Source organism: Lampris incognitus, chromosome 8, assembly GCF_029633865.1.
Source record: "Lampris incognitus isolate fLamInc1 chromosome 8, fLamInc1.hap2, whole genome shotgun sequence".
NCBI lineage: Eukaryota > Metazoa > Chordata > Actinopteri > Lampriformes > Lampridae > Lampris > Lampris incognitus.
In genome coordinates, this window is record NC_079218.1 from 52206035 (window position 1) to 52233960 (window position 27926).

The window sequence follows — 27926 nt, forward strand, 5'->3', positions numbered from 1 at the left end:
TCAAATCGCTGTGTCCCACACCACAGCCTGTGGCCTCTGGCAGGGTGGTGTGCCAGTCTTACGAGGTTCAGGTGTCCGTCTCCAGCTCGGCAGGATGGGCATACTGTCCTGCTTGCACAGGCTTTTGTCAGGGCGCCTGTGGGCCTTGATCTCTTTGCACAAGCAGCGCTTACGCTCTATGACTTCTAGCAACTTGCCGTCCCTCTGGGTCTGCGTTGTAGATGGGGTGGTGCCCCCGGTGACCGGAGGCTGTCCCTGTGCCAGCTGGGCAAGGTGCTGGAACTGCAGCTGGAGGTGCTGCTGTTGCTGAAGCTGCTGAAGCTGCTGCTTTAACTGCAGCTGCTGCTGGTGAAGCTGGAGCTGCTGCTGCTGCCGAGAAACACTCGGACTGCAGGGCGTTCGAGATTGGGGCAGACCATGCAACTAAACAGAGAGGAGGGAGGAGGCAAACACATGTTATTTTATGTAAATATCGTTGCAATGCAGGGGGCACCCAGAGCCTGCATGCCCCCTGCATTGCTTTAAGTACATAGGACCAAGCCCAACTCAACCCTCCCCGCAGAGCTACTGTAAAAGCGCAGTTTCTAAAGGCAGCCACTGGGACGCAGCACCACGCCATGCATTACAGTGAGGGAGCTGAGGACATACAGACGGTCTCTGCAGCACACTCAAACTGCGTCAGCATTTCTTATGCAGCCAAGAATCTGGTCGAATGTGCTGCTATTGGACTGCAGCTCTCCACTCTAAAACACTGTACAGCACCCTCCCCACCGCATCCACTCTTCTCTCCCTATAGCTATGTCATTTCGTGCATCTCTCCTGCTATTATATTTTCAAGGCTGGCCACATCCTTCTTCTGCTCAGTGGACAAACGTATGAGCTATAAATAGATCTGCAGAAACCCTGTCTCCAGCAGAAGAGGAAGCATCAGCAATGAAAACAAGGATAATGTCTAACATCCTGTGTAATTTTAAGCCTGGGTAGTAGATATTAACCTGGTTCAGGGACTCTCGTGCTGGTAGACTGCTCTGTCTCTGGACGTCTCCTCCACCCGCCTGTCTCACCCCAGAGGTGGAAGAGGAGCGGCCCAGCCGCCCCACTTCTGACATACAAAGAAAAAGACATTACACCCTGTGCCAGTCTGCAGCAACACAACATTATAACTCAAAGAAAAAGACATTACACCCTGTGCCAGTGTACAGCAACACAACATTACAACTCAGCAAACACACAGTTGGTTTGGCCCTTGTATGGTGTTTGAATTGCCACCTATAGAAGTTATGGCAAATAAAACGATGTTACCTTACGTTTATTAAATGCAGGTACTTGTAGGAGCTCAGTGACATTATTTTCATACAACTACACTTAATCTTGGGTGTAGTTATTTGCCTCTGATGTTATGTTCTGCAATATTGCTTACTAAGCCAAAGAGGTTTGTCAACATTAAACAATGTTTTCATCAAAAAACATCACTTTTCTTTGAACATACAGTTTCACCACCATCATCATACAGTTTCATCATACAGTTTCATCACAACACTTTCACAGAAAACCAGTGATATACATGCAGATTAAAACAAGAGGTGATACATTGTGGAATTGTAATTATTTTGAGAAACAACATATATCGTCCATGTCAAAAACTCTCAGAAAGGAGATCGATGCCTGGGAATGTGTGTGTACATGTGCATACTCCTGGACCTGTAGTGATGTAGTGATGTGAAGTAGTGAGGGAGTATGAGCAGTGGACAGGGCTTTCAACCCTGGCAGTCAACAGAACAACCACTTGACATGAAAGGCAAAGCAACAGAGGGTAAGGTGTGAGTTAAGGCTGACCTGCTACACTTTATTAGGTTTTAGATCATGTGGCTACAAATAATCTTCAATAGACAACCAAGACTTTACTTTATTACCTCTTTAATTTTGCCCGGATGCGTTTTGATATGGTGGTTATAACAATGAGTAACATTTTGTTTGTATCTACTGTAAAAATCCCCATAATGCACTCCTCGCTATTCCTCCATTGTATCATTGCCACTTCTGTCAGGTTAATCATTTTAGACAATTCTTAAACTTAATCTTTAAAATGTCTCATTTTTACCTACTTTGGCAATTCTCTATGTATCTAGTCATGCTTTTGTAAATATGTCCATGTTGTATTAGCACTCGGTCTATCTTCTTTCTCTTTTTAATTGAGTGATTTATTGACCAGCTGCCTTGAATCTATCTCAGGTATTACACGTGGAGTCTGCCAGGCACCGCTTATACACAGTGTAAGCTTTTTTTTATTTTTCTGAAAGACTGAAAAGAGATGCCCTCATGAAAACAAATAATTGGATTTCTTAACTTAATCAAGCAGCAAAAAGTGACATGCAGAGCACCAGGACCACCAGGAGAAGTACCCAGCATGGAGAAATTTCGAGAAGTGAGAACGTCGCAGAAGGAAATGTTTACTTACCTCCATTGCGACAGGCAGGGAATGTTTGACAAGGGAGAGGGAGCCCAACTCTGGGCAAGGCTCTGAATACTGGACTGCTATCCATGCCGGCAAGGGACTCACTATGATCCAGGCCCCTGCTGCTGGCACCACTGAAGTGTACTGGGATGCCTGAATGGGCTCCTCGAGACCCCATCCCAAGCTCCTCTTTGTCCATCCTAAGTAGAGCATCAGCGCTGCCGTTCCACGCACGCACTTCATCCTCTAAGAGAGAAGTGCAGCAGAACAAGATTAAATGAACGGATGAAAAGGATAAAAAAATTTAATCAAGGAGAAGTTAAATCATAAAAAGTATCTTGAAAATCATATTGTATACTTTTACTACAACTTTGAAACTTCAAAAATGTTTCACTCTTATGCTACAATCTGAAATCCTAGAACGTTAATATACAACTGTCCCACTGAGCAGTTTTACAGTGATGAAACATCTGAAAGACCTGATTGGTACATGCACACAGACTGGGCTAAAACTGGGCTACATTTGGTTAAAAAGTGAGTCTAATAGATGTCTAAATCTCTTGCTGGAGAACGTAACAGCCATTACTAAAACAAAAGCAATTAAAACTATTATAGCACAATAAACTTGCTTTGACTTTTTTTAGACAGATAAAGTTGTTTGGGTAATAAATAAATATCTAATGGTTAAACATTTTGGTCTAAAAATGGGCTCATTCAGCAAGATATAATCTGAGCTAGCTCAAAGCTAACTCATCGCCGTCATGTTGGTCAGGTCTGGTCAAATAGTCTTGATCAAAACAGGTTTAATGGTCAGTGGGGTGGTTTCCAACCATATGCAATAAGAAACATTCATATGGAGGTTTCCATTCTAACCAAGCTGATTCTACTAGCTAGCATACCTCCAGCAAAAAAAGGGTCGAACTATTTTGTGAAATTTGCTGTATGGTTGGTTGTTGAAAAAGACACCTATGTTCACTGATAAACAGTCATGACAAGCCAAACAGATGACTTACTCTCTGTCTCTCTGGTCCCATGGCTGAAGGACAATTTCCTGTGCATCGGCCAGTAAGACCCCTCATCTGCAAAGGCTAAACCAGCACTGCTTTTCCAAGGCACGAAGCCGGCTTTCGCCTGGAGGGATATAAGACCTCCATTACTCTTGGAAGCAGTTTCCCCTCCACCAGAGGGACCTGAGGCCTGTTGCGCAGAGGGCATCTGAGAGCTTGCTCGTAGGCTATCATAGGCTGGGGGTCTGCGGAAGCCCACAGAGGGGTAGGTCCACAGTAGAGGGCTGTCTGAGGAGGGAGGCTTGTAAGCAGGCAGGCCATGAGGAGTGTGGGAGCGGAGGTGGGGGCGAGAATGAGGACGCTGGGATGAAGACAGAGGCATTGGCGTTAAGCTGGTGCTGCTTTGAGATGTTTGGCTGCAGGTAGTGGGTGTGTTTTCCATCTGGGATAACTGTGTCCCTCCCTCTCTATCTCTCTCTCTTTCCCTGTCTTTATCCCGCTCTCTGTCCCTGTCCTTATCTTTTTCCCTGTCTCTTTCTCTCTCCCTCTCTCTACCTCTGTCTCTGTCCCTGTCCCTCTCTCTCTCTCTGTCCCTGTCTCTGTCTCTGTCTCTGTCTCTGTCCCTGTCTCTGTCTCTGTCCCTGTCCCTGTCTCTGTCTCTATCCCTTTCTGTTTTATCTGACTTCAAGAGGAAGCTGACTGACTTGCTTTCCTTGCCTGAAGCTGGGGTTTGGGTTTGAGCAGAGACTTGGGTTGAGGTCTGTGAGCTACTCTTGGTTGGAGCAGGAGAGCCTCCCCTCTCTGGCTTGCGGTAGTGATGATAGTGAGAGGGGCGATGGTGAGGGTGGTGGTGGTGATGGGAGAAAGGAGAAGTGGATTTGGAAGAGGGTGGCAGGGGTGTTGAGTGGCTCCTGGCCCTTAGCCCAGGTGCAGGCCCTAACTGAGCCTCTCTGCAATGTTTTTCCTGCTGAGCTGCAGTCCCTCCAGAGGACTCTTTGGAGCCCGACAATGGTACAGGGAGGTTAGTAGAGGGAATATTTGAGGAGGAGGTGCTAGCTTGAGTAGTTGCGCTGGAGGTTTGAGTTCCCAGTTTTCCGGATGAGGACACCTTGTGCTGCACGCCTACTCCACTGGAGGCTGCTGCTGGCTGGGGGAAAGCTAGTAGCGGTGGGCGGTGCTGTAGAAGGTTGGGAAAAGGGGCTGGAATCTTGGTGTTTGTCTCTGACTCCAATTTATTACCCTGGAGCAAGTAGGGAGTAGGGGCTCGAGGGGTGTGTGGACTGGCAGAAATTACCTGGGGAACAGGAGTGGAGGATGTGGAAGAGGGTAAAGGAGAGGAATGAGAGATGGACACTGTAGCTTTGGGCTTGGAGCAGGATGGAGAGGAGGAACAGGGGTGTGGCAGAGGGGAGGAACTGCTAGAGGAAGGAGTGGAGTGGAACTGTTTGGAGGTTTTAAGTTTGTCCTGTTTGAGAGGCAGGCGCCTTTGGGACTCCCTGTCCTCTTGCAGTGGGTATTTCATCTCCTCATAGATGGCCTCACTCTGATCAGAGTCAGAGTCAGGTGTGGTGGCCACAGGGGTGACAGGATGTGGGGTGGCAGTCTGACTGTCTCTAGTGAACACTTGTCCCACCATTTCTATGTAGACAGGCTCGTCCTCTCTGTCTCCTCTTTGAGGCTGAGTCTCTGCTGCCTGGAAAGGCAGGGTCATGGTAGGAGGAGGCACACGTGAAGGTGGGGGGTCAAAAGAAAGCTGAGTACTCGGGCTTCTCTTGGGCTTTAATGGAGGCACTCTCTTCCCTCCAATCTCCCCTGAATCAGACTTCTTCATGGCTATAGGAGGAACAAAAGAACAAGTCAAAGAGGGAAATTATTAATATGATAGAGCAGACCATGTGCCAAGGAGTGTCAAGAGTCTGCAGGTTTTCCTTCCATCCACCATCACTACACCGGCTGATTTCACTGATTAACACAGCTTCAACCAAAGTGCAAAGGCTGATCAGTAGTCCCAGAGTAGGCAAATCTAAATTCAGAAAGCAAACATGTTATCCATGTATTTGCTCCACTCATGTACTCAACTGGTTGATTCTAAACAACATTACTCAGCTAGATATAGGCAAATGAAATCAGCTGAACTAGTACATGGGTGTAAAAAATAGATGGTTTGGTGTTTTACTTTCTGGACCTGGTTTTGCCACCTCTATCGCATAGCCATCCTATCTCCACTCACAATTTTAGCACTGTTCCAGTGTAGAGGAGTGGTCTGGCAGAACCCATTGTCATTCTGGAATCAGTTGAAAAAAATGTTCTGAGTTGTTTGTATCGCCTAAATCAGTCAGAATTGTTGAGGGCAGTACTAAACTGCCCTATGCTCACCAGCGTCCTTGCAGAACAGGGCCAGGGGAAAATGTTAATGCGGAGCATTTTACGCATGGCACAAGGCGAGCCCTAGCATACGGATCGATCACATCAGAAGAAACCTTCATCCAAAATAATTGATGATGTGTGTCGATGTGAACAGTGTTTTACAGGTAACAAACATGAACATAATTTGATAACTGACGTCCAAGAGGTAGAGTCTGATTACAACTAAATTCTATCAGCAAACAAGAAAGAATGCAAATATTCGAATAATATTCTTTGCATATCTGAAGCCACTAAAACCCACCTTATTGCACAATCCAACTCCTTCTTTAAGTTTTCCATAACGGCAAAGTAGCACGCTAGCATAAGAGCTTGTCATTGTTGTTGCTCACATGACAACACAAACATTTGAAAATGACAACACACAGATTTGAAAATGAAAACAAATGGGGGGAGGGGCTAAAATACTGACTGAAATAGTCAGCATCAATGGCAAACTTATTCCAGCAGTCCACATCCAGTGAGTCAGTCAGTGAAATTATCTGATGTAGTGATGGGTTAGATGAAAAACCTGCATACTCTTGGCACCGCATAGCTCGTGGTTGCTGGTTGCCCATGTCTGCTGAAGAACATGCATTTAAAACTTCCTATTTCTTACCATTCTTCTTCTCTGTGTGTTTGGCTTGTGAATGGGTGGGTGGGGGAGGAGGCGGGGCCTCAGGAGGGCCTCTGGCATCACTGGAAGAGGAGCTAAGGCAGGTGCTGGGATGGCGTTTGGGTTTGGCTGGTGGACAACGACCACTGTGCTGGGACTGGGTATCTGAGTAGTCCCCATTCTCCAGACTGGTATCCCCAGCTCCTACCGCATGGCAGGATTGCGAACGTGGTGCCATGGCTGAGGCACAAGAGTGAGGAGAAAGGTCTTGGGAGGCTGGCATGGTCATGAAACCCATGCGGAAGTGTCGGCGGAAGGAGGCCAGGTCACGGGACTTGCCAACAGTGGCTGAGGGGTCATTCTGGGTGGAGCTGTGGTTGGGGTTGGCATTGGGAGGTTCGGAGAGGGAGAGAGAAAAAAATTGCCACACTCAGCAATCATAGTTCAGCAAAGAAAAGTCATTTCCAAACCTTCTGTGTTGTTGACCTCTTTCTGTCCTCTCTCTTTTGTCTTCAAAAGTGTTCTTTAAAATCGCTTATAGTTAATTCAATTTGTAGTGCTGCTCTTGCGCTCTCTGTCTGTTTCTCAGCAAATCAACACATGTGGACAGATGCAAACACACAAACACACAGAAAAAAAATATTTCCTCACTCACATGCATGGATGGATGCAGTTTGCTTTCAGAGTTAGAGATGAGACATTTGGCAAGGCATAGGTACGAACAGCTATGCTGAAGACCACTTCTTTATAAGCATTTTCAAATCCTCCCATCTTCATCACTGCACATCTGCTCCCTCTCAGTCATACTCAGTTTGGCAATTGCAATGCCAACCTTCCAAAACCAAAAAAAAACACTCACTGTACACGGTGTCCCTGAAATTCCTAAATTATTTAGATCAGCATCTTACATCTCAGCACTGTTACACTCATGAACCCAGGAGATAGTTCATCATTCATTTAGGAGCTGTTTTGATGTTTGTATATTAATGTTTTGTGTAACCCAGCCATTGAGGATACACAAGCCAGTGCATTCTTAGTGCCGGTCCCAAGCCCGAATAAATGGGGAGGATTGCGTCAGGAGGGCATCCGGTGTAAAATCTTTGCCAAATCAAATATGCAGCTCATAAATCAGATTTCCATACCGGATTGGTTGTGGCCCGGGTTACCAATGACCACCACCGGTACTGTTGGCCAGCAGGGTGCCAGTGGAAACTATGCAACTGTTGGGTGAAGGAGACGGAGAGGGGGAAGGCATGTCCAGAGGTAGCGTGAGAGGAGGAAAGGTAAGCGGGTGGAGGTGAGAGTTGGAACTTTGAATGTTAGCACTATGACTGGTAAAGGGAGAGCACTGGCTGATATAGTGGAAAGAATAAAGGTAGGCATACTGTGTACGTGCAAGAGACCAGGTGCAAGAACAGGAGGTGGGTTCAAACTCTTCTACCATGGTGTGAATGGGAGGAGAAATGGGGTGGGGGTACATAATTCTGAAGGAAGAGTATGCCAAGAGTGTGTTGGAGGTGAAGAGACTTTCAGACAGAGTGATGAGTATGAAGCTGGAAATTAAAGGTGTGTTGATGAATGTTGTCAGCGCATATGCCACACAAGTTGGGTGTGAGATGGAAGAAAAAGAATTCTGGAGTGAGTTGGATGAAGTGGTGGGGTGTGTACCCTACGAGGAGAGAGTGGTGATTGGAGCGGACTTCAATGGGCATGTTGGTGAAGGGAACAGAGATAAAGGGGAGGAGAGGTGTAGGTATGGTGTTAAGGAGAGAAATGTGGAAGGACAGATGGTGGTGGATTTTGCGAAAAGGATGGAAATAGTTGTGGTGAATACATATTTCAAGAAGAGGGAGGAACACAGGGCGATATACAAGAGTGGAGGAAAGTGCACACAGGTGGACAATATCTTATGTAGAGGGCATGATCTGAAAGGGACTGGAGACTGCAAGGTGGTGACAGGGGAGAACGTAGCTAGGGAGCATCAGTTGGTTGTCTGTAGGATGACTTTGGAGACCAAGAAGAGGAAGCGAGTGAAGGCAGAGCCAAGGATCAAATGGTGGAAGTTGAAGAAGGAAGAATTTTGTGTGGAGTTTAGGGAGGAGTTAAAACAGGCACTGGATGGTAGAGAAGAGTTGACGGATGGCTGGGCAAGCACTGCAGAAATAGTGAGGGAGATATCTAGGAAGGTACTTGGTGTGTCACCAGGGCAGAGGAAGGACGACAAGGAAACTTAGTGGTTCGAACGAGGAAGTACAGCAAAGTATACAGAGGAAAAGGTTGGCAAAGAAGAAGTGGGATAGTCAGAGAGATGAAGAGATAGGGATACAAGGCGATGCAGCATAAAGCAAAGAGAGAGGTGGCAAAGACAAAGGGAAAGGCGTATGGTGAGTTGTATGAGAGGTTAGACACTAAGGAAGGAGAAAAGGACTTGTACCGATTGGGCAAACAGAGGGACCGAGCTGGGAAGGATGTGCAGCAAGTTAGGGTGATCAAGGATGGAGATGGAAATGTGCTGACAAGTGAGGAGAGTGTGTTGAGAAGGTGGAATGAGTACTTTGAGGGGCTGATGAATGAAGAAAATGAGAGAGAGAGAGAGAGAGAGAGAGAGAGAGAGAGAGAGAGAGAGAGAGAGAGAGAGAGAGAGAGAGAGAGAGAGAGAGAGAAGGTTGGATAATGTGGGGATAGTGAATCAGGAAGTGCGGTGGATTAGCAAGGAGGAAGTGAGGGCAGCTATGAAGAGGATGATGAGTGGAAAGGCAGCTGGTCCAGATGACATACCTGTAGAGGCATGGAGGTGTTTAGGAGAGATGGCAGTGGGGTTTTTCACTAGATTGTTTAACACAATCTTGGAAAGTGAGAGGATGCCTGAGGAGTGGAGAAGAAGCATACTGGTACCGATTTTCAAGAATAAGGGTGATGTGCAGAACTGTAGCAACTACAGAGGTAATCAAGCACTACAGACGTGATGTTTGCTTTGAGAATGTTGATTGATAAGTAAAGAGAAGGTCAGAAGGAGTTACATTGTGTCTTTGTAGATTTAGAGAAAGTATATGACAGGGTGTTGAGAGAGGAGGTGTGGTATTGTATGAGGAAGTCAGGAGTTGCAGAGAAGTATGTAGGAGTGCTGCAGGATATGTATGAGGGAAGTGTGACAATGGTGAGGTGTGCAGTTGGAATGGCAGATGGGTTCAAGGTGGAGGTGGGATTATATCAAAGATCGGCTCTGAGCCCTTTCTTGTTTTTAATGGTGATGGACAGGTTGAAGGACAAGATCAAGCAGGAGTCTCCGGGGACTATGATGTTTGCGGATGACACTGTGATCTGTAGCAACAGTAGGGTGCAGGTTGAGGAGAGCCTGGAGAGGTGGAGGTATGCACTGGAGAGAAGAGCAATGAAAGTCATTAGGAGCAAGACGGAATACTTATGTGTGAATGAGAGGGAGGACAGCTGAATGGTGAGGATGCAAGGAGTAGAGGTGACAAAGGCGTATGAGTTTAAATACTTGGGGTCAACTGTCCAAAGTAACGGGGAGTGCAGAGGAGAGGTGAATAAGAGAGTGCAGGCGGGGTGGAGTGGGTGGAGAAGAGGGTCAGGAGTGATTTGTGACAGAAGGGCACCAGCAAGAGTTAAAGGGAAAGTTTACAAGATGGCTGTGAGACCAGCTATTTTATATGGTTTGGAGACAGTGGCACTGATGAAAAGACAGGAGGAGGAGCTGGAGGTGGCAGAGTTGAAGATGTTAAGATTTTCATTGGGAGTGACTAAGAAGGACAGGATTAGGAACTAGTATATTAGAGGGACAGCTCAGGTTGGACGGTTTGGAGACAAAGCAAGAGAGGCAAGATTGAGATGGTTTGGACATGTGGGAAGGAGAGATGCTGGGTATATTGGGAGAAGGATGCTGAATATGGAGCTGCCAGAGAAGAGGAGAAGAGGAAGGCCAAAGAGGAGGTTTATGGATGTGGTGAAGGAGGACATGCAGGTGGCTGGTGTGACAGAGGAAGATGCAGAGCACAGGAAGAGATGGAAACGGGTGATCTGCCATGGCGACCCCAAACGGGAGCAGCCGAAAGTAGTAGTAGTAGTTGTGTATCCAAACTGATGCAATAGTTGATGATGTTAACTCTAACTGAAAATACAAGAAATCAATGAAATGGCGGGAATAACTGCAGTGTGTAGGGACGTGCATGCCTATGAGCGATTTTGCAGTTAAAAAGCCTTTCTTATATACGTTATGTGCAACACGTCTCCGATGATAGGGGTCACTTTGAACTTACTACACTCCAACAAACGCGTCTGATGTCGGGAAAAATCTTCACATCTGTGCTGTACACATCCGTCAGAAGAGGAGGAACTCACTAGAGTATTTACTACAACTTTCCGAGGGGAAGCTCCTGGAATTCAGTAAAGCGTGAACAACGGACCAGTCTGATGCTTATCTTGCAAGGTATCTGTTGATCACATGTTGGTAAGGAGATAAGGAACAAACCTGGATACCAAGATTGACATCTGCATTTGTGGGTTTTTGTGTTTCTGTGTGTCAAATGGCTCATTTGTGTCAGGTGCATATTTGTTTCGGAAGATGTGTGGAGAGGGACTTTCATACAATGCAACTTTAAGTGCATGGATGCGAGTACAGTATGTGTGTTTGCAGGCCACAGAGCTCTGTCCTCTAAATCTGCTGCCATCCCCAAGGGGCAGGGAAGTACAGACTGAGACAACTGGAGCCTGCAGTTCCCATTCTTACATGCAAACAACAGAAGCCGCACTGACACCGAGATGCAACTACTTCCAGTCTCATTACATTATGCAGGGCAGTGTGTGTGTGTGTGTGTGTGTGTGTGTGTGTGTGTGTGTGTGTGTGTGTGTGTGTGTGTGTGTGTGTGAGAGAGAGAAGGGCACGCGAGAGAGAGACAGACAGAGAAGGAGATGGGGGGCGAGCAAGAGAGACAGACAGACAGACAGACAGACAGAAAGAGAGAGAGGGAGGAAGAAAGAGAGACAGCGAGAGAGAGAGAGAGAGAGAGAGAGAGAGAGAGAGAGAGAGAGAGAATGTGCATCAGTATCTGTGATCTGTGGAAGTGTAGTAGGTTTGTGTACTTAATTACCAGTGGATGAGTGTGTTTATAGTGTGTGTGTGTGTGTGTGTGTGTGTTTGTGCGTGTGTACTTGTCATTATCATCATAGCTCGTACAAGGCCACAGGCCCGGAATAAAGGCTGCATAGCTCCTTACTGCAGCTTGCATTGTGTTATTTTTCCTTTCTGATGCTTCCATCCACAACTTGTAAGAGTTGGAAAAAGATGATTTGAACCAGTTTCATGGTACAACAAGATGTGAATACAAACCATGCTTCAAATGTCTCTTCTCCTTCTTACTTTTGCTATAATAATGGAAATAACCATGATGTTTGACAACAGTGACAACAATATTTTCAGTGTGTTAATATTGTTTGTGTTGCCTTTTTTATTTGGCAACAACATTTTAAGTGTCTCCACTTAAAATTCTTTGACCTAAACATGGAAAACGAGCTTTTCACAATTTTTTAATAAACCTCTAAGTACTTCTAAGCATCAATCTAGAAAGCAATCCATAAATTCTGCTACCCCTACTAGCACTCAGAGGTAAAAATTTGGCCTACTGATTGAGTCAATCCAACCTACCACTGTGAGGCCATCACTGCTCTCCTCTGGCCTCTTAAACACTCGTCTGATAACTTATCTTTCACTCGTGCGTTTGAACTCCTTCTGGTAATAGAAGAAATTCTCAAATGGCTTTGAGACTGTGCTGATAACGGACTTGCTAATAAAATCCATTACTTCACGTCAGCAGGGACCGCCTCGTGACTCATGTAACTTCTGTTCCACACAGTTTAAAGAAGACTGTGGTCAAAGAGCTGAATGAATATCACTTATAAAATACAACAATCTAGACCAAAATGAGACTGCTTCTAGGGCAAATTCACATGACAACGTTTGCTAAAGCTCTGGTTGGATGAGGTAAAGTGCTGGTTACGTGTCATCACAATTAATTTGAATCTTATGTAGCGAATTCGGGGGGACAGCCCGGGAGCCGCCGCAGCCGGGACGCGAACCCGTTGGTTAACATTATCGCCCGTGGGGTGGGAGATCCGGGTTCGCTTCCCGGCTGCGGCGGTTCCCGGGCTGCCCCCCCGAATTCGCTACATTGGTGTCAGAAGTGAGATGATGAGGCCATCGGAAGCGCGTGCGCCCAGAGTCGTGAGGGAGCTCATATGATGAAGCGCGGGCACGCGCTTCCCGAAGGAGGGGGGTTAGTGTAACGACCACGGATAACTAGACTCTCTGGCCCTTAGCTAACAGGTTGGACCCATTAGTCGACTGACTAATGTAATCGCGTCCCGGCTGCGGCGGTTCCCAGGCTGCCCCTCGAATTCCTTACACTTACTGCTATTCTACACACCATGCACACTTTCTAATTGATTGACTTAAGTAACTGAACCCTGCCGTGACATTTTGAAGGCTTTAATGTCTTTACCACTAAAAGACATTTCTGCTGAGAAGTGTGTTTCTGACAGTTGATAATAGCTGATGGTCTAGGTCTGCGGTGGCTAACCATGTGCCATGGAGAGCCATGTGTATGCAGGTTTTCATTCCAACCGGACTTCACACCAGGGAATTCACTGATACCTTCTTCCTCTTTGGTTAAAGGGGTGCTAATCAGTTAAATCACCTGGCGTGGAGTCATGGTGGAATGATCACCTGCATCACATGGCTCTCCATGGCACATGGTTAGCCACCCCTGGCTTAGGTCAACATAGCAGGAGTTATGTTTTCCTTCTGAGCTTCCATGATTCTACAGATAGTTTTCCATCATAATGTCCTGTGAATACTGCAAAACTGAAAGTACAGAGTGCAGGTGTTTGTGAGGCTAGATGACCCGTACAACTTTACTAAGTCTCAAAAGAAGTCCTAAGACAGTGGTGCCCAACCCTGCTCCTGGAGAGCTACCATCCTGCCGTTTTTCACTCCAACCCTAATTTAACACATTTGATTCTACTAATTACCTACTGACCAAGACCTTCATTAATTGAATCAGATTGTTAAATCAGAATTGGAGTGAAAACCGGCAGGAGGGTGGCACTCCAGGAGCAGGGTTGGGCACCACTGCCCTAAGAAATGCTTGAAGAAAGTACACTGCAAATCCAAAGTGGATCTTATTAGCTCTAAATTCAGATTCGGGTATTGTTGAGGATTCTAGGAGTCATTTTAGACTGACTTTCAGTGTAAGGTTCATTTTAGATAATTGACAACGTAAGATTTTTCAGTCAATCCCTCACCGTTGAGACGTTGAGTGTTACGGGATGCGGATGATTTTTTAGAAACTGCCTTGGCAATAGTAATCCATTCAACTCTCCCCAAACAACCTGAAAGGCCTCAAGATCATCCAGAATACTACTGCCAGCACGTGAATAGTTTAAATGTGTCTTCAGCTATGCTCATCAGGTATTATAAATGCATTATTTATACATGCAGATAAGACTGAACCCTAACCAAGAAGAACAATCACTTCTCATATATCATTTATTATAACTGGCTGTGTTGTCACAAGAAACTAGATTAAATACCTTGGGGTAAAGCTGGATGCTTACCTGTCTCTCGGCATATGCTTCAAAAACATTTCTAAACTGCATTCTATTGTCATTAAACAGAGCAATCTTTGGAAATTCCTTTCCCCTCCCTGATGCCAGAAAGGGGATACACTCCTTTATCAAATAAAGACTTGATCAGGGTAATGCACATCATTCTGACGTCATTGATAGCTCCATCCAAAACCTACAATTGGTTTATTGTGCATCTCCCATAACGTTGAGTGGAACAATGAAATTTGACCACATCTCTCCAATCCTATCATCTCAGCATTTCCTGTTAAACGTGGACCACAACTTACTTCTCCTATTAGAAATAGCAGTTTGGCTTTGCACCTACATACATTACATACTACAGCCACGCAGTATTAGTCTTTTCACCATTGTTTTCTCCATTTTAAAGAGTTATGGTCTATAATTCAATCCTAGGTTTATAAGATGTCAGGGATTTCTCCCACATAGAACTGTTTTGGGGTATACCTTGTCTATTGTGTAATCGTGGACGAAAAACAGTCTCGATATCTAAAATTTGGATTTAAAAGCCGCAATCCGTAACATTTCTCCTGTAATAAAAACTAATTTATCCACCTGGACCATGGAGTCAGGTTGCGTAATACTGCCAACTTTACCATGGCTGTAGAAATTGATCCCGTCCCCGACGTTGTCTTTGCCGAGCAGGATGAACACTGGTGCAGTGGCAAGCACGTGTGTATTAGAAACAACTCCAGCAGGACAAAAAGATTCTAATGTGATGCCGATGTGGCAATTCGTCTGTCAGACGGACGATCAATATGAGCGTACAATAATGTGGTGATATGGTTTGATGGCGTTTAGACTGCCTTCGTTATCTATAGTCTGAGAATTGCAGTTTTACAAGGGTGCAGACTATTTACTTGTGAGCTGTTTCGTTTTCGTTTCGTTTATTTCGAACATGCTAAAATAACAAAATAAAATACACAGGCAGGAATACAAGAACAAATGGAAATAATAGTGAACATATTTTGCAAACTCTGTAACAACACAAGTAATAACTAGACCATGTTCGAAAAGGGCGTAGGATGAAGGAAAGAACTTTTCTGGTCCTACCCCTTTCTTATACTTTATCAATCAAATCAAAACAAAACAAAACTTTCAAGATAAAACAAAAGTGGGGAAAAAGAAAAGAAATGCCAATGCATAGAGCTCAAAATAAACAAAACCTGACTGCACACAGGCAATAAATGCTGCTTCCTCTTGTTTGCTGTCCAAGAAAATCAGTGTTAACAGGTCTATGTCTCTTTGGCTTCAACATCCAACTATGGTAAAATACTGTTTGACTGTAATATTGATTGATTGTCCAACAGAATCATCACATCGTTGTCACATTTCAAATGGAGGAAATAATGCAAAGATCTTATGGGATGACTTTGGAGATCAGGAAGATGAAGAGAGTCGAGACAGAGCCAAGGATCAAATGGTGGAAGTTGAAGAAGGAAGACTTTTGTGTAGAGTTCAGGGATGAGCTAAAACAGACACTGGGTGGTAGTGAAGAGTCACCAGATGGCTGGGCAACTACTGCAGAAATGGTGAGGGGGACAGCTAGGAAAGTACTTGGTGTGTCATCTGAACAGAGGATGGAAGACAAGGAGACTTGGTGGTGGAATGCGGAAGTACAGCAAAGTATACAGAGGAAGAATTTAGTGAAGAAGAAGTGGGACAATCAGAGATTTAAAGAAAGTAGACAGGAGGACCAGAAGATGCAGCGTAAAGCGAAGAGAGGGGTTGCAAAGGCAAAGGATAGGGTTTATGGCAAGTTGTGTGAGAGGTTAGACACTAAGGAAGGAAAAAAGGACTTGCACCAATCGGCTAGACAGAGGGACCGAGCTGGGAAGGACAGAGATGGAAATTTGCTGACAAGTGGGGAGAGTGTGTTGAGAAGGTGGAAGGAGTACTTTGAGGGGCTGATGAATAAAGAAAATGAGAGTGAGAGAGAGAAGGTTGGATGATGTGTGGATAGTGAATCAGGAAGTGTGGTGGATTAGCAAGGTTGAAGTGAGGGCAGCTATGAAAAGAGAAAGCCATCTTATTTTGTCATTGTATTCTTACAATGAAATGTGTTCTCTGCATTTAACCCATCCTATTGTATAGGAGCAGTGGGCAGCTGCAGTGCCCGGAGACCAACTCCACTTCTTCTTTCCATTGCCTTGTTCAGGGGCACATGTAGGAGTATTAACCCCAACAAGCATGTCTTTTTGAAGGTGTGAGGAAACCGGAGCACCCGGAGGAAACCCAAACAGACATGGCGGAGAACATGCAAACATCACACAGAAAGGACCTAGGATGGCCTGGGGTTCAAACCCAGGACCTTCTTGCTGTGACACAACAGATGAGATGTTGAGGAGAGATGTTGAGGAGAGATGGCAGTGGGGTTTTTAACTAGATTATTTAACACAATCTTGGAACATGAGAGGATGTCTGAGGAGTGAAGAAGAAGCATACGGGTACCGATTTTCATGAATAAGGGTGATGTGCAGAACTGTAGCAACTACAGAGGTATAAAGTTGATCAGCTACAGCATGACGATATGGGAAAGAGTAATAGAAGCTAGGTTAAGAGGAGAGGTGATGATTAGCGAGCAGCAGTATGGTTTCATGCCAGGGAAGAGCTCGACCGATGTGATGTTTGCTTTGAGAATGTTGATGGAGAAGTATAGAAAAGGCCAGAAGGAGTAACATTGTGTCTTTGTGGATTTAGAGAAAGCATATGACAGGGTGCCGAGAGAGGAGGTGTGGTATTGTATGAGGAAGTCGGGAGTAGCAGAGAAATATGTAGGAGTGGTGCAGGATATGTATGAGGGCAGTGTGATAGTGGTGAGGTGTGCGGTAGGAATGCCAGATGGGTTCAAGGTGGAGGTGTTCACACAGGGTGGAGGTGGGAGGGTCGGCTCTGAGACTTTTCTTGTTTACAATGGCGATGGGCAGGTTGACGGACGAGATCAGGCAGAAATGTCCATGGACTATGACGTTCACGGGTGACATTGTGATCTGTATGAGAGCAGGGTGCAGGTTGAGGAGAGCCTGGAGAGGTGGAGGTATACACTGGAGAGAAGAGGAATTAAAGTATGTAGGAGGAAATGGAATATATATGCGTGAACAAGAGGGAGGACAGCGGAATGGTGAGGATGCAAGGAGTAGAGGTGACGAAGGCATATGAGTTTAAATACCTGGGGTCAACTGTTAAAGTAATGGGGAATGTAAAAGATAGCTGAAGAAGAGAGTGCAGGCAGGGTGGAGTGGGTGGAGAAGAGTGTCAGGAGTTGTTTTGCGACAGAAGGGTACCAGCAAGAGTTAAAGGGAAGGTTTACAAGATGGTAGTGAGACCAGCTATGTTATATGGTTTGAAGACAGTAGCACTGACAAAAAGACAGGAGGCGGAGCTGGAGGTGGCAAAGTTGAAGATGCTAAGATTTTCGTTGGGAATGACGCAGATGGACAGGATTAGGAATGAGTATATTAGAGGGACAGCTCAGGTTGGACAGTTTAGTAACAAAGCAAGAGAGGCAAGCTTGCCATGGTTTGGAAATGGGTGGCACGATGGCCCAGTGGTTAGCGCTGTCGTCTCACAGCAAGTAGGTCCTGGGTTCAAACCCTAGGGTTGTCCAACCTTGGGGTTTATCCCAGGTCATCCTCTGTGTGGAGTTTGCATGTTCTCCCCGCGTCTGTGGTGTTTTGTATTTTTCTCCCCAATTTGACCTGTCCAATTACCCCACTCATCTGAGCCGTCCTGGTCACTGCTCCACCCCCTCTGCCAATCCGAGGAGGGCTGCAGACTACCACGTGCCTCCTCTGATACATATGGAGTCGCCAGCTGCTTCTTTTCACCTGACAGTGAGGAGTTTCGCCAGGGGGACATGGAGCGTGTGAGGATCACGCTATTCCCCCCAGCCCCCCCCCCCAAAAGGTGCACTGACCTACCAGAGGAGGTGCTAGTGCAGCAACCAGGACACATACCCACATCCGGCTTCCCACCCGCAGACACGGCCAATTCTGTCTGTAGGGACGCCCAACCAAGCCGAAGGTAATACAGTGATCCGGCGATTTGTAGGCAACGGAATAGACCAGTGGCCACCGCCACCGCGGTGGGTTTTCTCCGGTTGCTCCGGTTTACCGCACCATCAAATGAAATACGCATGTTAGGGTTTATACTCCTGTCTGTGCCCTTGGCCAAGGCAATGGGAAAAGAGCTGGAGTTGGTCCCCGGGTGCAGCAAGAAGGCAGCAGCCCACTGCTCATAGCTACACAGATCACAGCTAGGATGGGTTAATTTGCAGTAACTGAATTTCCCCAAGGGAATTAATAAAGGAAACTTAAATTAAATTAAATGTGCAGAGGAGAGATGCTGGGTATATTGGGAAAAGGACTCTGAAGATGGAGCTGCCAGGCAAGAGGAAAAGAGGAAGGCCAAAGAGGAAGTTTATGGATGTGATGAGGGAAGACATTGCAGGTGGTTGGCATGACAGATCAAGATGCAGAGGACAGGAAGAGATGGAAATGGATGATCCGTGTGGCGACCCCTAATGGGAGCAGCCAAAAGTCAAGTCAAGTCAATTCTATATGTATAGCCCTATATAACAAATTACATATTTGCCTCAGGGGGCTTTACAGCAACACAACGTCTTGTCCTTAGACCCTCGCATCGGATAAGGAACAACTCCTTAAATAAAACCTTTAACAGAGAGAAAAAATAGGAAGAACCCTCAGGGAGAGCAACAGAAGAGGGATCTGTCTCCCAAGACGGACAACATGCAATGGATGTTGTGTTTACACAATTTACATAATATGACATTGAAAGAGGATAACATAATTATAATGGACTTATAAGATATATGAAGAATATGATGAAGAGGGTACCACGCAGTGTCTAGATGCCACTGGAACAGCCCAGGACATGAGACACATAACCAGCACCACCATGTAAAAAAAAATTGTCATACATTATTGAGAGAATGATTAAAATAGGATAACACAATTATATGGAGTTATAAGATATATAAAAAGAACATGTGATGAGGGCGATGCCAAGCAGTATCCAGGTGATGACCACCATCAGCACAAAGACCTGGGAGGAAGACAGACTGCACGTGCACACAAGGAAGAGTCACATCACACCATTCTCATACAGAAAAAGAGAAAGGAGAAGACATCATCCAGAGAGAGAGAAAAGACCTGTGAGAGCTGGGAATCATCTGCAATAGTCAACAATCTACATGCTATAATCTCGTCGGCAGAACAGTGCTTGGTAAATTAATTGAGACAGAAACCGACCCGCCATGCAGTACAGGTTGTGAAGCACTCAACTTAAAGGCAACTAATTGTAGGCTAAGGCAAAAAGTAGAGTATTACGTTTGGATTTAAAGGACTCAACAGACTGTGATTGTCTGGCGGCAGCAGACAGGTTATTCCACAAGAACTGGGCCCGATAGGAAAAAGCCCTGCCACCAGCTGACTTCTTTTTAACTTTGGGTACACACAGGAGCCCTGTATTTTGAGAGCAAAGAGCTCGAGATAGAATGTACAGTTTAATGAGATCAGACAGGTAGGATGGGGCCAGCCCATTTAGGATTTTATAAGTTAGCAGAAGCACCTTGAGTTCTGATCTAACATGGATAGGAAGCCAATGACGGGAGGCAAGAAATGGTGTAATATGGTCAAATTTTCTAGATTTAGTCAGGATTCTAGCTGCAGCATTCTGAACCATCTGAAAACTTTTAGAACTAGCATGTGGCAGACCTGAAAACAGAGCATTACAGTAATCAAATCTGGATGAAAGAAATGCATGCATTACAGTCTCTGCGTCAGCCATGGACAGAAAAAGACCGAATTTTAGCTATGTTATTATGTAAGCGAAAAAGGCAGTCTTGGTGATTTCTTTAATGTGCTTATTAAGGAAAGACTGGGATCAATTGTAACACCAAGATTTTTGGTTGCCAAACTGTGTGAAATCACAGGGTTGTCGATTCTTATTGTTACTTGATCTAATTGGTGTCTGTGTCTAGCAGGGACAATGACCAGCATCTTGGTTTTGTTCGAATTTAAAAGCAGAAAGTTTAGTGACATCCATTTTTTCCCAGCAGCCAAGCAGGCTTCTAAATTAGTCATCCAAAGGAGTTGAATCAAGTGCAACTGGACTTGGTATATATCCGTGAAGACGTTTCGCCTCTCATCCAAGAGGCTTCCTCAGTTCGTACCTTTCTGACTAGACCAAGCTGACTATCACGCCAAGATCACGTCATTTCTCAGCGACACCAACACCTATGAACCTCTGAGAGGCGATCCTACTAGTGGTTAAAAGAGGAGAATAATTGAATACCTACAGAAAGTACAGAAAGGAGGAACCATTGATAGGATACAATACCACAGTCTCTACCCACAAGATAACATTCCATGCATATATGCACTCCCTAAGATCCATAAAGATGGAACCCCCCTCAGGCCCATAGTCAGCAGCATAAACTCGGTCACGTACAACATTGCCAAACATATAGCCAACATCTTGACCCCTTTAGTGGGCGAAACACCTCACCATAGCAAAAACTCCATTGACTTCGCGGACAAGGTCCAAGGCATAAAACTGGAACCGAATGAAACCATGGTATCCTACGACGTGACCTCGTTATTCACCTGCATCCCAACCATGGAGGCTTTGGAAACTGTGAGGCAATGTTTGCTATGGGACGACACCCTCCACAATAGGACCAACCTCAGCCCAGACCAGATTTGCCAACTACTGGACCTTTGCCTGAACACTACATATTTTTTCAATTCAGGGGCCAGTTTTACAGACAGAAACATGGCTGTGCAATGGGCTCACCAGTATCGCCCATTGTGGCCAACTTATATATGGAAGAGGTAGAACACAGGGCCCTGAACTCCTTCAGAGGAACACCTCCGAGCCACTGGTTCAGATCCAAACACAAGAGGTGCAAGCGTTTACCAAACACATCAACTCAGTGGACAAGAACATTATGTTCACAAGGGAAGACGTAAAGAACAACAGTTTGCCCTTCTTGGACTGTGACGTCCATATTGGGGAAGACAGTAGCCTCCACATTGGGGTTAACAGGAAACCTACACACACAGACCAATATCTACTTTTCGACTCACACCACCCTCTGGAAAACAAACTGAGCGTCATCAGAACTCTGCAACATAGAGCTGACAATGTGCCCAGCAGCACTCAAGCCCAACGAGACGAACACAAACACCTAAGGGGAGCTTTAAAATTCAAAAACCTGTGGCTACCCCAGTTGGACCTTTGTGAAAACTGCAACACTTTCCAAAAAGACCAACCAGGTGAGCAACGAGGAGAAAAGGAACAGAAGGAAGAGCACAGTCATGTCGTATGTTTCTGAGGTCTCCGAGAAACTCAGGAGAATTTTCAACAAATCCCGGTATACTTCAAACCCAGCAACACATTCCGACAAAGACTGGTTCATCCCAATGACCGTGTACCACACACCCGAAAAAAGCAATCTGGTGTATGCTGTACAATGCAATGAGGATTGCACTGACCTATACATAGGAGAAACCAAACAACCACTACACAAACGGATGGCCCAACACAGAAGGCCAAACTCCTCAGGAAAAGACTCAGCAGTCTATCTACACCTAAAGGAGAAGACAAACTCCTTCGAGGACAGCAACATACACATTTTGGACAGAGAAGATAGATGGTTTGAAAGAGGGGTGAAGGGAGCCATCTATGTGAAACTGGAAAAAACATCCCTCAACAGAGGAGGAGGTCTGTGACACCACCTATCTCCCACTTACAATGCCGTCCTTTCATCTCTACCTAGGAGACTCAAGAAGCCTAGCCTCCAAGAACAACAGTCGCTCACTAACGGCTCCAACGACTCTCATGACCACTGAATAATGAAGTCGAAACTAACACCCCCAACGACCGTCGCTGCTAAACAAATGCAAATCAATAGCTCCGATGGTGACGGGCGCGGCTGGACATCAGAGCACAGGAGAGCCACGCATAATCAATGGCTCTGATAACGACGGGCATTGCCAAACATTGGTACACAAAAGCGCCACTCATATCCATGACTCTGTTAGCGACGGGCGTTGGTAAACATCGGAACACAAAAAGCCATGGACATCTATAGCTCTGACAACGACTCCAAAGAGGGTAAATTCTGAGTCTCATCACCAGCCAGTCAGACTGGCTTGGTCTAGTCAGAAAGGCACCAACTGAGGAAGCCTCTTGGATGAAAGGTGAAACGTCTTCACATATATATACCAGGTCCAGTTGCACATGATTCAACTCCTTTGGATAACCATGACCTGGATGAATGAGAACATTAACAGACTCTAAATTAATCATTTTAGTATGAGCATCAGCCCATGTTGGCCCATACAGCTGAGTATCATCAGCATAGCAATGTAAATTTATTCCATAACTGCATATAATTTGGTCAAAAGGTGAAATATAAAGGGAGAAAAGTAGGGGGTCAAGAACTGAGCCCTGCGGTACACCATATTTAACGTACGAGAATTTTGATATAATATTACTATATCACAATGTGTTCTCCCAGGTAAGTAGGACTTTAACTAAGAGAGGACTAAGCCAGAAACACCAAAATTACAATTTAATCTGTCTAATAGTATACACTGATCAGTGGTGTCAAAGGCTGCACTGAGGTCCAGTAGTAGAAGCATAGAAGTGGAATCAGAAGATCATTCACCATTCTGGTCAGTTTCAGTGGAGGTCCCCCCACCAATTTTTCCCCAGTTGTACCTGGCCAATCACCCCACTCTTCGAGCCTTCCCGGTCACTGCTCCACCCCTTCTGCCGATCCAGGGAGGGCTGCAGACTACCACATGCCTCCTCCAATACATGTGGAGTGACCAGCTGCTTCTTTTCACCTGACATTGAGAGGTTTCGCCAGGGGTCATAGCGCAAAGGAGGAACTCGCTATTCCCCCTTGTTCCCCCTCCCCCTGAACAGGCGCCCCAACCAACCAGAGGAGGCAATAATGCAGCAACCAGGACACATACCCACATTTGGCTTCCCATCCACAGACACAGCCAGTTGTGTCTGTAGGGACGCCCAACCAAGCCGGAGGCAACACGGGGATTCGAACTGGTGAGCCCCGTGTTAGAAGGCAACGGAATAGACCACTATGCTTCACTACCCGGATGCCCAAGAGGTGCGGTTTAAATTAACAATGTCTAGCATTGTAGTTCCCAGGAAAGGCCAGAGCTCTTTAAAAAGTTTTGCTGGTAAAGGGTCAAGTAGGCAAGTAGTTGGTTTAGAAGCTGACATGAGCTTAGTCAAAGTATCAAGAGAGATAGTCTCAAAAGCTGTAATAACAGGGACTATCAGTGACTCATTGTATAGATATGAATTTGGTAAGACAGGATCTGCTGGAGTAGCTGGATTTGAAGAACTAATTTTGTTTATGATCTCATCAACCTTATTGCAGAAAAAGTCTAGAAACTCATGGGCTGTAAATGGTGAGCAGCTAATAGACGGCTGCTTTTTAGTAAATTTAGCTTCAGTGTCAAAGAAAAATCTGGAGTTATGTTTTATTAAGTGAGAGAGATATGCTGCTTTTGCAGCAGATAAAGTACTCTTATATATTCAATAAACACTCATGCCAAAATAGGTTAAAAAAAACTTCCTATCTTGATTTTCGCGATTTATCTTCCAGTCTTCTGCAGGCCTGCTTAAGAGCACGTGTCTCATCGTTAACACAGGGTGTAGGCCTCTTTATTCACCTAGTTCCTGTAGTGAGAGGTGCAACTGAATTGAGGAGATGAAAGAAGACGAAACAATCTCACCTAAATGTATTTTTTTAATCCTTCCAACAGGTCTTCAAAGGGTTCTTGTGCCCCCAAACAGTCTTCCCTTCATGTGAGTCCTGGACCTGCCAACCCAGGCCCATTCCAATCCCACGTATATTGGCTCTGCAGCTATTGCAGTCCTGGCCCTGTTTGCTTGCTAGCTTACTCCACCTCTTCCCAGATTTTAATGGTGACGTATCCCATTATGCCTGGTACCCTCCAAAATCCTTACCATTATCTCCACTGCTCAATCCCTGCCTGACTCTGCTTTTATCACCCAACATGCCCTGCTCACCCACAGTGTCTCCCCTGGCTCTGTGTCTCCCCTGGCTCTGTGTCTCTCCTGGCTCTGCAGTCTTTTTTAGATGTGTAGTGAGGCTCATATCTGCCCTAAACAAGAGTGCCTCAGCCAAACACCTTGAGTCAGATAGCAACAAACTGTTCATCTGGCTTCACACTCATTTAAAAAAACAAAAACAAAAACCTCCCTGTAACAACTGCTGTGTTAATAACCCAGTGTGTATTGTTTGCATGTGTGAGTCAGTGGGTGATTTACATATAGACTGTAAAGCTCTGCTTCTACCCACAACACACTGTTTAAATGCGTACTTACTGACTCACCTGTACATGCATACACACACTTGTCACAGCTGTGATGGTGTTGTTTGGTGTGTTATTGGTGGTGCTGTATTGATGCTGCTTCTGTTGTTTGTCTCTCTTCTTTGCTCTGGTCCAGGGTTGCTGCTCTGCCCTCTCTACCTGCCTTTTCACTGCTCTCCAAGTCACTTTAAATGTGCTTCTGCACTATTGCATAACATGCACTTGTCATGAATTTGTTTTGGTCTGATTCTCAAATGAGAGACCACATGAAGTTTTTACTAGATGGTTCACATTAGGATGTGACTCTGTTAGCTAGACTGTTCTTCATCAAGCCACAAATCTCACATCTGATTTGCGCCAATATTGTTTTTGACTTTTTACATTCCTGCACATCCTCTAAACTCTTCCTAGCATAAACTACTTCAGTAAGACCCATAACTAAGGGGCACATCTGACAAGCATTTCCTTCTGCATCTTAGACAAAAATGTAAAGATCCAAACTTGTTCAGACTAGCACTTAAACTGCTTTTGTAAGTGCGATTTAGTTTACTCTATTATTTATAGATAAATAAATATCTATTTTATATTTACTATTTATAAATATTTACTTATGTTTGCTATTTATATAAAATATATATTTATATATAACATAAATAAAATATCTATTTTACATTTATAAATTATATATGTAAATTACATAAAATGATATATAATTAAATTATATAATTAATATATATTATATTATTATTAATAGTAATATCAATTTTATTATTAATGAATATTGTTCATATTAATATAATAATATATAGTAAATTAATATATATAATCAATAACATTATATATATATATTTAAATTTATAAATATTTGCTGTTTATACATTTCTATTTTATATTTACTGTTTAATTCATACTGTTTCATTTGCCTTTAATTATTTTCAGCAGTGACTGTGATCATGATTATGAGTAATACTAGTCGAGGTAGTAGTAGTAGTAGTAGTAGTAGTAGCAGTAGTAGTAGCCATAACAAGTTTTTGCTTTCTTTTCATTTTAGCAATTAAGATGGGCCTGGTAGTATGTTAGCAATTAAAAGATAAACAACAAACAGCAAACTACCTTGAGAGTACTTAACAGCTACTTGAAAACACTATCCACATTTATTTATTTATTTTTACTCTCACACACTCAGTGGGGGCAAGTGTAGCTTTAAAATCGAAGTCTAGGTTCATCCATCCATCCATCCATGAGCCGAACCGCTTATCCTGCTGTCAGGGTCGCGGGGATGCTGGAACCTATCCCAGAAGTCATTGGGCGACAGGCGGGGAGACACCCTGGACAGGCCACCAGGCCATCACACAGGGCCGACACACACACACACACACACACACACACACACACACACACACACACACACACACACACACACACACACACACACACACACACATTCATACCTAGGGGCAATTTAGTACGGCCGATTCACCTGACCTGCATGTCTTTGGACTGTGGGAGGAAACCGGAACACCCGGAGGAAACCCACTATAATAAATAAATAATAATAATAAAATTATTATTATTATAATTATACATAATTATTTCTAATAAAATAAATTTAAATTATAATGAAATTTAACATTATTTTTAACGATAATATAATTCTTTTAAATCCGCCTTGTCCACGAGTTTTATATTGTATCACTATAAAACTCGGATATTTCTTTGGTCACTCCATTATCTTTGTCAGCACTTCTTCCTACCTCTTTTTGCTGCCGTCCTGGTCCCTCTGCCTCCAGTCCAAACGACTCTTGCGATACAGCAGATTCATGTCGCTGCGGGGTCGCTCTTCCTCCCAGCCTATCACAGCACAGTGTCGCCGCTTACCCCGCCTCTCTAGGTCATGCAGGAAATGCTCGACTGCCACATCCTGGCCAGAGCCAGAGCTCATGGTATAGAGGACCGCTGGGGAGAAACGGTTGTATGTCACAGCCGACTCCTCCAAATCACCTAGACAGGAAGGAGATGGGGTACCGTTAGTGTTTACAAATCATTCAAATCCGTCTTTACCTCGGTGATGTAATGTCCGGCTGCCTAGCTTACGCAGGCTCCTACATTCAGCTGACAAGTGTGAGGTGAATACTTTCCAGATTACTGGCAAAGCAACGGAGGACTTGCCTCCATCTCGGTAAGCAGTCTCGCCTATTACCCCAACTGCAAGCCACAGATACAGCGACGCATGTTGACGGAGGCTGATGTTTTGTTTATCCCAACCTCTAGCGTATCACATGAAAATTATTTACATTTTCATTATCCATTTATGAATATTTGAGTAAGCATGGTAACTCAGCTGCAGAGCATCTGGGGCTGCAGGCCTCGGGGTGGCCTCACTAGGCTTGTCTGCTAGTCAGACTGTAATGTGGCTTATTATATGTACCACGTGCACAGCTTCCTGCACACAGCCCATGAGGAGTCAGGCTTGTTGTGAGGCAGATATCTGAGGGCCCAGCAGTGTTTTCACATTGCAGAATGGAAGGTTGCAGTGCAGCTGGTCGAGAAAAGGGCAGCCGTCAGCTGATGCACGTTTTCAGTATTGTTCCATCACAAATAGTGTGAGGGGTTTTGAGGGTACCGGTACATGTAGCTTTGTGCCCTAGGCATCACATGCAGCTTTGTGCCCTAGGCATCACATGCTGGAATGTTTGTTTGTATTGAGCTGAACTTTATTTCTACAATTGGATCAGAAACTTGAAATCAGATACGTTTGCCAGGACATCCTGGTTACTCGGTGAGATGAAGTGTAACTACACTATGCACTTGCAGAATTGTTGTTACAAAAGAGCTAGAGTATTTAGAGTACGTTACACTTCGTCCTCACTCCAGTCATTCCTGACAATACATGTATTCTCTGACTTGAATCTAATACGGTTGGTAATGTAAAAAAACCTCTTATGAGTGCTGTGTTCATGACACGTCCACACAACCCTAACACAAAAACCCAGCATGACCATGAAGCAACGCGAACTGTTAAACATTTCTCATTAGTATAGCGGCATTCCCAATCTAGTATGGGCCGCATGAACACCATGTGGGTGTTAAGGTGACAAACGTTCACTCTTAAATTTTACCACCAATTGTAACAGAAATTTCAACTATTTAAAAACAGAAGAATATCTTGTCGTGTAATTGTAGTTGTTATGAGTCGCGAATGAAGACCAGAGGCCAGTGTAGCGAAACCCAAAGGACAGACAGACAACAGAGCACCGGGATAACCCGAAGGGCGATTTTAATGCAGGGAAAATAAACAACACTGCCACAGGGATAATAACAGGGGAATCTCAGATGGGGATTGTTGAGACGATGTGCGTGCGCCTATAGCTACCAAAGTCCGAATCCGT

At 44.8% G+C, this 27926-nt stretch overlaps 1 protein-coding gene across 1 annotated transcript; it reads right to left on the reverse strand.

Moving 5' to 3' along the window:
- LOC130117324 (neuronal tyrosine-phosphorylated phosphoinositide-3-kinase adapter 1) lies at positions 1-26479 on the reverse strand. Its single transcript, XM_056285535.1, has 6 exons — positions 26292-26479; positions 6485-6852; positions 3469-5295; positions 2459-2701; positions 996-1102; positions 1-423 (listed from the first exon to the last, which is right to left on the reverse strand). The coding sequence occupies exons 1-6, from the start codon at positions 26477-26479 to the stop codon at positions 1-3; spliced, it is 3156 nt and encodes a 1051-aa protein (XP_056141510.1).
- Between the last annotated feature and the right edge of the window lie 1447 nt (positions 26480-27926).